Raw genomic sequence first — 14,051 nt, 5'->3', positions numbered from 1 at the left:
TTCTCAAAGATATTTTCGAAAGTGATGTGCACTAGCGGTGACGTAATGAGCGTGAAGTTTCCTTCCCCGTTGCGCACAGACTCATCCGTTCCCTTCAGGTTGCTGTGGCGCGAATAGAAATGCCCCGGCGACCCCTACCGCTCCTATCCTTTTCTTGTTCCCGCTATGCGACCTTCCGCGGCTGGCGTCCGACAACGGAGCCCGAGAGGGACAAGAGATCGGTGAAACATCGGGCGTGCGATGCGTACACAACCGCCAATTTCGAGCTTCCTTGAAGATACGGAAGGGCGCGCTTGCAGAAGCGAGTCTTTGCCAGCGAGTAATCCATGGCCGTGAATGATCGGTGGATGGCTGGCGTCCGTGGCCCGTCGTGCCCACGAAGTTCCGCGCGATAATAATTACTAGAGGAAGATCTGGCGTTGCGATCCTTCGGTGCCCGTGGGAATGATAGTTTAGGGCACGGATTTGTCTGGTCTTCGGGCTTATGGCTTGAGAACGTTCTTCCGGCTTCGTGTACCACGTTTTATCGGCTTAAATTGCAAAGCAATCTGTCGTTTTGGGAAATGCAGATATATACAAGACTCCGTGAACGTTTATTACCACGACTAATTGCAGCGGTTCTGCCCGTCCCGATGTGCGCCCGAGGCGCGATGGTTGCCATTATCGGACTTGTATGTTTGTCAAAGGTTCTCCGTTCGAATCCCGTCGTCGGGCAATTTCGTTCGTTTATTTTCTTATACTCATATAAAGCGCAATATCCTTTTTTCTTGGGGAATGATCAGTGTGCAAGGTCGCGAAGGCGTTCGAAGCCAGAAGGACGGAATTTTAGGCAAATCCCCACGTGCTGGCAACCATCACTCCCACGTTGGCTGAACCACTCTGCTTTCAGCTGCCGTCGACACTAGCGCCCTCTAGTAACTATTGTGGGAAACTTTCTATGGTTTGCTGGCTGAAGCGTCATCGCTGACGTAACGTACGGAGCAAGGTCCTCGATAGCCGCGCGTGAGAGCAAGCGATTTACTGCGGCAGATTACAGGCTCCCTGATGCTCGCGTCGTGAATATGACTTAGCTCGCATGCTCATGGGGGCACTATTGTCTACAGACCGAGAACGTTTTCATCCCGTGTTCTTCAAAAAAAAAGTGTTTCTGCTACCTTTTAAGTTCTCGTGCGTGTACACCCTGACGGAGTATACGTAGACTTCACTTGCGCCCGATGTACACTACGTTTAATCAGCGCCGCGCACTACACCCAAAGCTATGGAGGTCGCCTCAGTCGACCAAAACAAAGATACTGAAGTACTAAAGCGCCAAACAGACGACACAAGAAGAGACATGGACGAGCGCTTGTGTCGTCTGTTTGGCGCTTTAGTACTTCAGTAACATGCACCAACTAGCCCAACAAAAAGTTCTGCGGCAAACCAAAGAGCCGTAAAAAAAAAAAAAGTGTTTCTCCGTTGTCCGCCGCTGATCGCGCTCTGCGCGACGCTCGTTTGAACCGAAGCTCCACGAAAGTATTAGCGATGCACAATGGGCAAAGCCGCCCTTGCTTCTCTGAAGCACGAAGCCAGCTCTAGTTGATTGCCATGTGGCACGAACCTTAGCTTTCGCCGCAGTGCGTATAAATGGTGAGAGGAAGCTTGCATAAGTGAGTGGAATCCACCGGGTCATGCGAGAACTCCCGAAGGTGGAAGTAGTAGTAATAATAATAATAATAATAATAATAATAATAATAATAATAATAATAATAATAATAATAATAATAATAATAATAATAATAATAATAATAATAATAATAATAATAATAATAATAATAATAATAATGCCTTTATTTTCCATCTCAAGGATGTGGGAGGAGGAGAGAAAAAGCTACATATCCAGCTTGACGGGCTCTCGCCTCCCCGATACAATACATGTTTAGAAAAAAAAAAGGGCAAACAGTACAAGCATATCAGTACAGTCAAAAAGGAATATTACAAATGGCAATTTTTACAAAAATGTACAATTCCAAAAAACAAAGTGATGTGCATAATATGTCGTACATTTCAGACAGAAAGTGCCGCCCTTTCACTTATAAGTGAAACAAAATGACGCAAATCTTTTGACCGGGTGCGTTGGAGATTTAAATTGTAATGTTGGCACAAGTTTAAGAGATGTGGAAGAGTGTTTCTGAGCATATGTTGTCCGTAACCTGTTCTGAATGAATGTATGTGCCAAATATCGGTGTTTCTGGTTGCGTAGGCTAAATTTCTTTTCTGCAGTGATGCCAGTTGTGCAATGAACGAGACGTTATTTTTGACCTCTGTAATGTATTTAGTTATTAGGCGGTATGCGTACAGATCATGAATTGGCATTATGTTGTCTTTCATAAAGAGCGGCTTAGATGGGTGGTCATATGCTACATTGTATATTATCCTGAGCATTCTTTTCTGCTGAATGTGTAATTTTCGTAGATTCGCCAAGGATGTTCCCCCCCAGACCAAATGACAATAATTTAGATGCGAACAGAACAATGAATTGTGAAGGAGCAATTTTACTTTTATAGGGAGGATGTTCTTATGAGTGTAAATCGATCCGATGACACGTGACAGTTTAGATGCTACGTAGTTTGTGTGGTCATCCCACGTCATTTTCTCATTGAAAAGTACACCTAGTACTTTAAAGGAATTTACTATCTCTATTTTTAAATTATTAAGAATGATATCATCGTTAATAGGAACATCCTTGTTTTTGGACGGTAAATAATGTATGCGTCGTAGAATGCGTATGCGTATGCGTCGAAGTATGCGTCGGACCAGCACTTACACTCGCCAAGAAGGATCTACTAACACGCTATTTTTTGTATAAGTTAAGTTATGGGGTTTTACGTGCCAAAACCACTTTCTGATTATGAGGCACGCCGTAGTGGAGGACTCCGGAAATTTTGACCACCTGGGGTTCTTTAACGTGCGCCTAAATCTAAGTACACGGGTGTTTTCGCATTTCGCCCCCATCGAAATTTCCGGGATTCGATCCCGCGACCTCGTGCTCAGCAGCCCAACACCATAGCCACTGAGCAACCACGGCGGGTATTTTTTGTATAAGAGAAAAAGCGCTAGAAGGTGACAATACCTGAGTGCACTGACTCTCTCTCTCTCCCCCACCTTCGGTATGAGTAAGCATCTTAAGTACCATACTACCGTACATTTAGCCTTTAATCTACGAAGGTTAGCCTTAATTGTCCACATATAATTTCGGTTAGGTGAAAGGTCACGCGATCGTGTGTTTTTCAAAAACTTTACTACCACACCGAATGTCTATATGACACAAACGTTTCCCAGAACCATCCCTGCATAACGTCCCGTAGCGCTGTATTGTTCACGTTCTTTGTTGCACAACGGATCAATTCTTTCGTTACATTGTTCCACAGACAGGCCATGAAGGAAAGCAGTCTGCCGGCTTTTACTTTTTCAACCGCAGAGTTGTGTATGTTTACCGCTGCGTCTGAAAACTGCTTTGGCTGATTTGTGTTTGCTCTTAATTTTGCCTTGTGATGGGCCTTGGTTGTGTTGCTTTCTTCTGCGTCCGAGGAGTTTGTACTTCATTCATTTCTCCGACATGTCTCTGCCCTACGTGTGAATGTATATCTTTTTATATTACACCTGTACTCCATTCTGTTGTGGCTGGCTGGCTGGCTGTGTGTTCCGGTAAGCAGCTGCGCCAACCGTAATATACGAGTTAAAATAAATTTGTTTATTTAAAAGCGTCTATCTCGACCATCTTTCTTCTCTTCTTTCTGTTCCCGAGTCTCTTCTTACCGAAACACCACAATAACTAACTAACTAACTAACTAACTAACTAACTAACTAACTAACTAACTAACTAACTAACTAACTAACTAACTAACTAACTAACTAACTAACTAACTAACTAACTAACTAACTAACTAACTAACTAACTAACTAACTAACTAACTAACTAACTAACTAACTAACTAACTAACTAACTAACTAACTAACTAACTAACTAACTAACTAACTAACTAACTAACTAACTAACTAACTAACTAACTAACTAACTAACTAACTAACTAACTAACTAACTAACTAACTAACTAACTAACTAACTAACTAACTAACTAACTAACTAACTAACTAACTAACTAACTAACTAAATAGATATAAAATAAATAAATAAATAAATAAATAAATAAATAAATCTTTAGTGACTTTCCAGCTTCCTGACGCACAGTATTAAGGTTTCTGCTTTGTCCATCCTACCAGAGAGGCCCCACAGGGGCCGCATGCTGTTGGCCTTATTGAAGAACTCCACGCATCCCGCAGCAAACTCGACATGGAATCGCGCCGGTTTCCTGTGGGACCGCTTCGTGGACAAGGTGAGGGAGGCCCTCTACACAACGACGACGCGTCGCTCGTCAGGGTCTTCGACGGCTTCGAGGCTGCCTCGCTCGGAAGAGAAACCGCCGACGAGTGTGACTTCAGCGGCGTCCAGCACGTCGCCACGTTGGGAGGAATCCTTCGAAGAGGACACGACGATTGTCGACTACGGCAAGATCGACGACCACGTCATGCTCGACGCCGGGCGCACTCGAGCGCACTCGAACGATTTTCGAGCGCACTCGGAAAGGCACCGTCTAAACCGGCCGGGAGGAGGATCGTGGGACAACGACGCTTCGTCTTCCAACTACGATCACGTTGAGCCGAACGTGATACTCTGGAAGGCTGCAAACGGTTCGAATGAAGCCTTGAACTGGTTTAACGACACGTCAGGCCTCGGGTCAGCGGCGGGAACTGCACACGTCTACGCGACATACGGCGCTGGGGCTCGCAAAAAAGCCTCTAGAATGAGAGGTACGTCGGCCGCGTGGAAAGATCACGAAGGTGGTCCGATCGCCAGCTCGACGCCGTCCCCTGATGCGAGTCGAGCCAGCGAAAACGGAGCTCAGGAGCGTGTTAGCCTAACTCCGGTGAGCCCTTCCTCCCTGGAAGCACCACGTAGCGAGATCGAACCGATCGGTGCGCTATCCGCAAATGAATCGAACGACGGGACGATGGGAGGCGCAAGAATGCAGGAGGCGCAGCCGGAACTAGAATGGGATAGTCCTTCAATACAAAGGAAAGACTCGGCGCCTCAAAAAGCGCCAACGGTCGAGGGCATGTACACGGAAACCGGAAGCACATTCCTTGGGTCTGGGGTCAGTGAGGTCGTTGGAAGAGTCACGTGGACTTCCCGCACTTCCGGGAATAACGATTCCGTAGATCCCGCCGAACTCGAAGGTTGGACGCTCGAAGAACCACGGAGAGGCGTCGACGCCGAAAGCCCCGCGGTCAGTCCGAATCTTCGTTTACGAGGAAGCGAGAACGCGGCCTACGCAACTACGCCCACTTCGAACGTTACGCTAAATCTGCCGGGTTTGAAGGCAACTGGTATTTTGGAAGACAGCGAAGAAAATTTCAGGTGGTCCAAAAATGACGGTGACGTTTTGGTTGCGCCGAAATCCGACGTCAGTGGCGCTACCTTTGGCGTAGCTCGAGCCGTTCCAGAATCTAACCGGGCAGCCTTCGAGGGCCTCTCCAGCGTAACGCTTGGCTACGACGAAGGCATGCTGTATCCTTTAACAAAGCCTTCAGGGTACGGAAGAAGAATGAAAGTTTCAGGAGCAGGGAGTGCGCCTCACTCATTTGCTAATGAAACTGGTAATCCTGCAGTAAGCTTGGTGCCGCCGAACAGCGTTCGTGGAACAGTCGGTAGCATACTTGCCGGCGACAGCGTGTATCCAATAAAGACAGATAGCCCACCTCCGAGATCAAAGACCGAACACTTACTTACTAATGGCTCTGTTACGCGCGTTTACCTGCCGAATCTGACCGTAAGTGACGAAAGTATTTCGTCGTCGAGTCCAGAAGCGCTATTTCCGGAGACGTACCGAATTGCACGTACGAAGGGTAAGGCTGAGCATACCGCTGACGCGTGGTCTGCGAAGCCATTAGATTTGAACAATCCGAAACGGACTGAAGGCTGGGTAAGTGCTGGCGAACAACGAACACGACCAAACATTGCAGACGATCTTGCTTACGACCGTACCCTTCTAAGACGTCAAACGGCTCGAGGCGGCAAAAGCAGCGCCGAAGGTGGACGTGGGCTCAGCGAGCGACCGCTGCTCAACGTGGAGGCTTCGACCTCAGCCTCGTCCGCTGGTTGGGGGCGCGCCGAAGGGACAGGGAAGTTCAGGCAGCTCCGCGTGGCCGAGAATGGTGACCTCAACACAGAGCCTTTTCAGGAGGACACAGCGCCGGAAGAAGAGGTCACGGCGGGAAACAAGGCGACGCGGGCAGATCCTGCGTTTCCGTCACTGGAGGGGCATCCCAGGGACTTCACACCAACGCTCAGAAGAAGTTCTTCGACGACGACGACGACGACGACGACCGATTCCTTCAATCTGCTGCGCGAACTTGACCGCATCGCCGACGAGTTCACCGAGTTCCTCGACAGGAAGGAGCGGCGTGAACGGGGTGAAGATCGAGTCCATACCACCGTGGACCCGGAGGAAGAGCTGCTCGATGCGGACGAAGCGATAACAACGATCGCTGACGGCGACCATTCTTCGGCTGCTTCTGCCGAAGTCGATGACCTCGGAGTCGAGTGGGATGCGAGGCACATCGGTGGTCCGACGATTCCGGAAGAGGCGGGCCCCACAGTCTTCCCCACAGGCGACGAAGAGCAGTTCTCGGAGCACCCAGCAGAAGAGAAGAGAAACCGCATTGCGAGAGCGAAAACAGGTGAGACGGCAAAGGCGGGGGTCACAAAAGTTGTCGACTTTTAAAGACGAAGGTCCTAACGATAATGGAATTATTTGTACGCTTTCGATATCGTGTTCAAAAAGGGACACATTCCTGAATGTGTGGGTTCGGCTAACCAAGTCGGAAAAAAAAATGCCCTTTGTAACGACGAAAAGTGCGCTCGTATTCTGATACATTCTTGCTGTCCTTACAATATGTTTTTGATGTGGCAATATATGCGTGTTGTAAAATACACCATCTTATCATCACCACATAGTGAACTTTGTCCTAGCGAGAGTAGTCTCGGCTGTAAGCCCGATTGCCTTTGGTAAAGACGAGACCAGTTCTGTCAGCACCCTGCATAAAATGTTTGTTTCCGGCACAAGACACCGGACTAATACGGCGCCAACCTCGTATTGTGGCACACTATTTGCTGTTGTTTTCTACTACGAACACACGCGAAAAGAATGAAACATAACTTGAATACAGAGACAGGTGCGGATACCTTGTTCATCTTCTGCCTTTCGCCTTCCAATAAAGCAACGTACCATATATTGAACGACGTAGCGTCCAATACGAAGCGTGATGCGTCGGATAGATGGCCCAGCAATTATTGTTGGAATTTGCTGCAAAATTGTTCAATTTCAACGGTGGTCGTACGCAGTCAGTAGTAGAATTCCAAGCTGCACGTGAAACGTCTCCTTTGATGTGTCCTGCTTACGTAAGGCTTACTAGCTATAGGTGAGTAAAATGAAATGAAATCATGTCAGAGCAGCTATCGTACAACTAAGACTCTGGTTTGTGCAACCCGAGCTCGCGTATTTGGTTTCCGATCTGCCCTGACTTCTTTTTTTGTTTTTGTTTTTATTTTGACAGAATCGCCATTATACTGCTCTGTCGGGTCAACATACTCGGGGCCTTTTCCTCCAGCCCTCTGCAGTTACTTCGTCGTTTATGACTCGGTGCATTACGATTCAAGCAAGAACATCTTACGAGCGGTCTTCAGAGGTACGTTCCTCCTCTAATTTACCAAGTAGGAAGGGCTAACATTCCTACTATTATGAATGATGGTGACTTTCGTTTGTAGGCCGATTCATGCAAGTCTGGTTGTTTTCGTTGTGTTGTGCTGTAGTTGCATCAGCTTGTATGGTTAGCAAAAAGGAAAAAAATAAAGACGAAGGCTGTCTCTTTTGGTGCATTTGTACCATACGCAAAGCATAAGTGAGGCTTTTATCCTAAAGCTACAAGGTAAAGAAAATGTCGTCATCTCGAAGTCAAGTAATCTTATAACACATTTCTTGTTTTTATATCTCGGGAAAAATGACGATAACTTTAGAATTGGCTGCCGCTCCTGCAAGTGAAACTGCCCAGCACTTCTTTTGTTCACTTAGTTTAGAGCGATGACGATGATGCTGGTTAAGCGTATGCGAGAACGCATTTTATCTGTGCAACCAGATGGAGACATCCGTTGCTCGTGCGGTAGCCTCCATGACGAGTGGCTTCCTTGAGGCCGGTGCAGCGATCCGTGGCCAATATTGGTTTCGCCTTTTGTGGAAGAACACGGCGCTCCAAGGCAGCGTCGAGTAAAGGCGGTCTCTCTCTGCTTCCAAGGTTCGTGGAGCGAGGTGGCGGACAGTGATGACCGCTTCAGGCTCGGACCCCGCGTTCTCCTGGCCCTCGATGCCAATCAGCTGCGGTCCGTGGTCGCGGACTTCCCAGTGTTCGCATTCTTCGCTGCCAAGGCGAGGTCGTTAATTCAAGGGGCAAGCCTCACCGGACTTGCCTTTGACCTGAGCCTGGCGACGGACTACGACTTCCGCTCGCACGCCACGCTTCTCCAGGTAAGGTTGACTGATTGATATGACGGAATGATTATTTCATTTGATCAATTGGATTGCTTGATACATCGCGACTGATTGATTAATGCGTTGTTAGATTTGCCGACTCACTGACTGAATATTGGAAGCACGGGATCCCAGGTTCAATTCCTGTCGCCTTCTCCTGCCATGCAATTGGGGCGGAGTATACTTAGATTTAGGTGCGTCTACGAGTAAGATTTACTGATGAGGTTGCACGACTTATTAATTTTTCATGGAATGTTTATTAATTGGTTGTTAACACCAGTGTGGCGCAGAATGCTCAGTTGCATCTCTCACGGCATTACAGCAGTAGTGTCAGTTTGTAGCTTGAAAAACCATGAACTAAGTAACCGGCTTATTAGTTAATTAATTAGACGTTATGTCGTAAAGCTGCACTTGGGCGATGCGATGCGCCGCAATAGAACGTTGCGAACTCGTTTTTGTCTGCAGGGCGTTTCTTTTACGCCCACCAAAATGTAAACCCGTGGAGCACTTCATTATTGATTCTGGCATTCTGGGAATGCAAAAGCTGCGGCTTGGGAGTCGAACCCGCTAACATGCTAGTTTCTAGGCGAGTGCGAGCGTGTATTTCACACTTCGCTTCCGTTCTAGACGGACTGTCGCCACCGAGCGAGCGCGCAATAAGCAGGGAAGGTAGCCAAGCAAACACATCTCGGTGGAATGCCAAATGTTGCTGTAAGCTCGGTAGTCCTTTGTTACAGCGACGAACGTTACTATGTAACCTGTCCAGTCCCGGGATTCTAAACATACAACCCAGCTCCCCATCCTCCCGAACTTGACAGCCGTTCTCCTCTGAACATTCACTACAGATGTCGAGTGCAGTGTGCACAGGTACGCTCTCCTCTTCACCTGTACGCGGGACGGCAACGCATTCGGTGAATGGCGGAGGAAGGAGCGACTATGGATAGAAAAAAAAAAATGGCTGTGGCTTAGCTAAGGTTAAGCCCAGGATGCGAAGCATACTAGCCTTTATTTTAGTTGTTGAACCACTGTTTAGCCTGGTGAACTGCTGTTGCTTGGCTATATTTGGTTCGGCTAGACGAAGAAACAACTCGTGCAGGCGAGCGCACGAGCTGAGACCCGGCTATGTAGCTGCGCGGCCGCAAGCGAACGCACGAGTTGAGCCTCCGCTTTTGCAGCTGTTATGACGTCATATGGTAGCTACGCGGCCGCGCGCGGCGCAGCAAGGAAGAGCGTGGTTGTGCGGCTAGTATGCTTCGCATAAAAAAAAAAAAGGAAAGCGGTGACGGCCTCACGCAGTGATGGACACAGCCGCGGGTTGCGCGTTCCTTCAGGGTTCGGTGTGTCTGGCCGAGCCTTCGTCCGGAAGTCTGGATAAAGAAAAGACAACGACAAAAGAAAGAGACCGTTTGGCAAGACGGCGCCACAACGTAAGAGAAAAGACAGAAACAACGAAATAAAGGCGAAAAAAAAAGTTTGTGGTGGAGCGTGGTGGTGGTGGTGGGGGGGGGGGGGGGTTGTTCCTTCCCTTGCCGCGCATCGAAGACGGGAAGTCTCTTTTCTTCTCGCGGGAATTCCCTGTTCCCGCTTCCGGGATCCCCGCGGAGGGTAGGCCTTCTTTCAGCTCCGAGGCCTTGGCCTCTTGGTCTTCATCCGCTCTTGTCATGGAGTAGGCGACGTGACGGATGCTTCCAGAGGCTTTTCCTGCCGGGGCGGGTGGGGTAAATCCACTTGTAAGTGGGATAAATGCGCTATATATATATAAAAGATAGACTGATGCAGCGGATCATCCCGAGTTTGCAACGCAGAGACCGTTACACTGTGGTAGAGGCTCTGACAGAAGACAACTGTGCCGTAAAGGAGTGGAACACGTTTTCAGGCGATTCTCGCGACTGCACGCACTTCATCCACGTGATCCGAATGTCGTTGATGGGTTCCATTTATCTGTTTGTTTGATCGGATCACACCCAGACAGCAGGCGGAGTGAGAAGCCGTTCGATAAAGCCTTGAGCGCTTCACTCTTATTTGAGCGCACGCAAAACTGGGAGCGCGGACGATTTGATCAGGGCGACGAAAATAAAGCAGGGGGTTGGAACGCAACTCACGTATCTCAGGTTTCGGCGATATGCGGTGAATGTGTCTTTAAGCGAAACGTGACAGTAAACGTCGGTTTTGCCCAGTCTTACAATGCGTGGCATTGTAGACACGAGAGACGGTTCACTTCGGTAGTTCAGACACGACTGAGTTGGTAAGTGGAATTGTGGCTGAATCATCGTACACCTCATGTGCAGAATGGTCCTCCTCTACACCTCGTTATTCAGCTATCGATTACGGCTGAGATATGCGATGAAAGCCTGCAAATTACTTTTATGCGTGGATGTCGGGCCCCAGTGCATCATATCAGCCAATTTTACACGCCACAGTCGAGCAAATATTGCAATTACAGTGTATTTATAACCACTTACAAGTGTTTCCTTTAAATACTACATGGCCTTGTGTTGCGTATTTCCAACCGTAGTACCTACATTTTGCATATTTTCTGCTTGTGTTGTACTGATTCAACATTTGTGGGACATTACCTTGTACCTTGTATCTCAGTTAGAAGGTTACAAGTACATTACCTTGAAACGTCAGATAAAAAAAAAAAAGAAATTCCCCTTGGTCGGCGTCTGTTTCATGTTCTCTCTACTACTTTAACGCCCACGCAAACCGTAGTGTGAGTGGCATTGACGGAACGTCCATATCTTTTTCCTTGTTTTAGTGACTTAATTGGTTTAATCACATATATGTAGCGCAGATGCAACGCGAGGAAAAGAAACGTTAAATGAGGAAAAAAAACATATAATGGAATGCTACTCATACTTTCTTCTTACGATATGTACAAACCGAAAAGAGGAAATGCTGGGCGCAGAAAACAGGGACAAACGAATGGTGTCGTCCATGTTTCCTGCAGCCATCATTTCGTCTTTTCGGTTTGTACATAGCGCTACAAGAAAGTGTGAACAGCCTCCAACTAGCACCCTTCGTCGCGCTTTAGAAAGGCTGCCTTCTTTCTGTTCGCTCATCTGGCATCGGAACGTTAATGCGGATTAGCTATATCTTGGCCGGAGAAGTTAATTAAGAAGAGGCATGCGACGGTGACAGGAGCACAAAGGAAAGTGCGATAGATTTGACGATGTTGAAAATGGGAATCAAAGAACCATTACGCGGAGGTACGACGTGTTTTAAGATTTACCGGACAGCAGCAGTGGCGACCAACACTTTATTTCTTGCGGCTCAAATTAAATTCTCCGCATCCGAATACCTTGCCGTTTTCTTCTTTTTTCTTCTTCCCTTCAATTAGGGGACGAGAGACTACATGCCGGGCTATCACTTTATTGGTCTCATCGACTTCGTCGCCGCAACCGGACTTCTGCGAGCGAACCTAGCAGAACTCGCGGGGTAAGCTCAATGCCTAACGTACTTTTTTTGCTGAGATGACTGTTACTTTAGGGAGTTTTCGTGGCGTGGGTCGCAATTGAATAATCGTTTTGGCTACTGCCATCATGTTTTCATGACAGAAGCAGTTGTTGTCAGAAAGCAACGACTTGTCCTTCCCCAGGATTCGAGTTTGGATCGCTCGTATACATGATGTGTGAGCCGCCGTGGCGGCTTTGTGCCGTCGTATTCTCATCGCAGTGGTGCCTTCGTCGCGTTGTCGCCGTTGTCGTCGTCATCGTAGTAGCACCATCTTTGCCTGCCGCCATCATCGCTGTCCTTATTATCGACGTCGTGCCGTCGCTGCCTTTGTCATCGTCTGCTACCTTTGTCCTTATTGCTATCGTCACAATGCGTTTGTCATTGTCATGATGCCGTCATTGTCGCCCTTGTCGTCGTAGTCACTCCTTCTTTTTCTTTTCAGTAGTCGTCTGTTATCTATTGTTATAATCGCCGTCATCGTCATGCGTTTGTCATCGTCATGCTGTCATCATCGTTGTCGTCATCATCATGCCCCCCTCCCCTATGCCGCCGCTGTGATCTGTTAAATTTGCCGTTATTGCCATTGTCCTCGCGCCTTGGGCGTTGTCATGTATTCACAATCTTCGGGGTCGTCTGTTACCTACGCGGTCATCGTCGTACCTTCGTGATGTCATGCCGTCGTTATCGTTCTTCTTGTCGTCGTCGTGCCGTCTTCTTTTTACCAGTCGCCTTCGTACGTTATCTTCATCATTATTGCTATCGTCAAAACCACGCCTTCGTAATTATCGTGCCGTCATCATCACCGTTGTCTACGTCATTGCCGACGCGCTGCCTTCGTCTTTTCAGTCCTCATCCATGCATTATCGTCGTCGTTACGGCCGTTGTCGTCATCGTCATGACTTCGTCATTGTCGTGTCGTCATTATCATCTCCTTGTCTTCGTGCCTTCTTCGTCGTTTCAATCCGTCGTCGTCTGTTACTTCGTCTTTATCGTAATTGTCATCCCCGTCACGCATTCGTACGTGCCATCCTCGTATTATCCGTTCTCGTTGTCTATTACCTTCGTCGTCATTATCGTCGTCATTGTCGCGATGTCACTGCTGTGGTCGTGCAGCCATTGTTGTCGTCGTCGTGGCGTCCTTGCCTTTTCTGTTTTTGGCTTCTATTATCTCGATCGTTATTTTCGTCGTGGTCACCATCTTCACGTCTTTGTCACTGCCGTTCCGTCGTCATCGTTGTACTTGCTGTTGTCGTAATCCTGTCGTAACCTTATCAGTTATCGTCTATAATCGTTGTTGTTATCTTCACCGTCTTCATCGCAATCGGACTTCATCGCAGTCGGACCGTAATCATCGCTGTCCTTATCCTGTCATCGTAGTCGCGCCATCTTTTCCTTTCCCGTCTCCGTCGCCTGTTACCCTTGTATGTCAGCGTCGTCGTAAAGCCAGCTGTTGCTTGTTTCGGATGACGCCTGTGCCCGTTGGAATGATCACTAAAATACTTTTTATTGCGATAGCTTCGCAAGCGGACCTCACCCGTTTTGGAAGTGTCGTCGTCAGGCTTAAAGGTGTGGTGCCGATCCCGAAGGCATTTCCATCTAACCAGCGTATAAAAACGCTGGCGGTCACGAGGGAAAGTACGCTGCATGGGAAGTGGCGCGTGACGAACGCGCCAGACGTTTCAAAGAGCAACATTAGACAGTTTTAGTTACACTCACGTAGAGACTTCACGTAAGCAAACGTGAAAAGCCGAAGTACCTCACATGCACGCCATCTGAAACGCTTTTAGCTACACGTACGCGACGCACGCCAAGAGGGGCCCCGTAGCCCCATCTATCGGGAAATGTGAACACGGCGGTAGCCAATTCAATCCTGTCGCCGTGTTTCGATACGAGCCGTCTGCGCGTGCACGGCCCGCTATCGCTTGTTCGTGATCTCGCCAAACTCCTGCGCGGAGCTGTCTACGTGCGCAAGAA

General features: G+C 48.1%; 1 protein-coding gene across 4 annotated transcripts in view; it reads left to right on the top strand.

Moving 5' to 3' along the window:
- LOC139056256 (uncharacterized) overlaps positions 1-14,051 on the top strand; it is a 30,169-nt gene that overhangs the window by 5,087 nt on the left and 11,031 nt on the right. For 3 of the 4 annotated variants that reach the window (XM_070534331.1, XM_070534330.1, XM_070534334.1), the window contains 4 exons: positions 4,261-6,777; positions 7,654-7,785; positions 8,389-8,618; positions 11,962-12,059. In XM_070534331.1, coding sequence (XP_070390432.1) covers positions 4,261-6,777; positions 7,654-7,785; positions 8,389-8,618; positions 11,962-12,059 — 2,977 coding nt within the window. The remainder of the gene's footprint in view (positions 1-4,260; positions 6,778-7,653; positions 7,786-8,388; positions 8,619-11,961; positions 12,060-14,051) is intronic. The other variant, XM_070534332.1, reaches the window with a different exon arrangement.

The sequence above is a fragment of the Dermacentor albipictus genome, chromosome 2 (assembly GCF_038994185.2).
Source record: "Dermacentor albipictus isolate Rhodes 1998 colony chromosome 2, USDA_Dalb.pri_finalv2, whole genome shotgun sequence".
Lineage (NCBI taxonomy): Eukaryota > Metazoa > Arthropoda > Arachnida > Ixodida > Ixodidae > Dermacentor > Dermacentor albipictus.
Note: the sequence above shows the minus strand (reverse complement) of the source record. Positions and strands in the feature narration are given on the sequence as shown.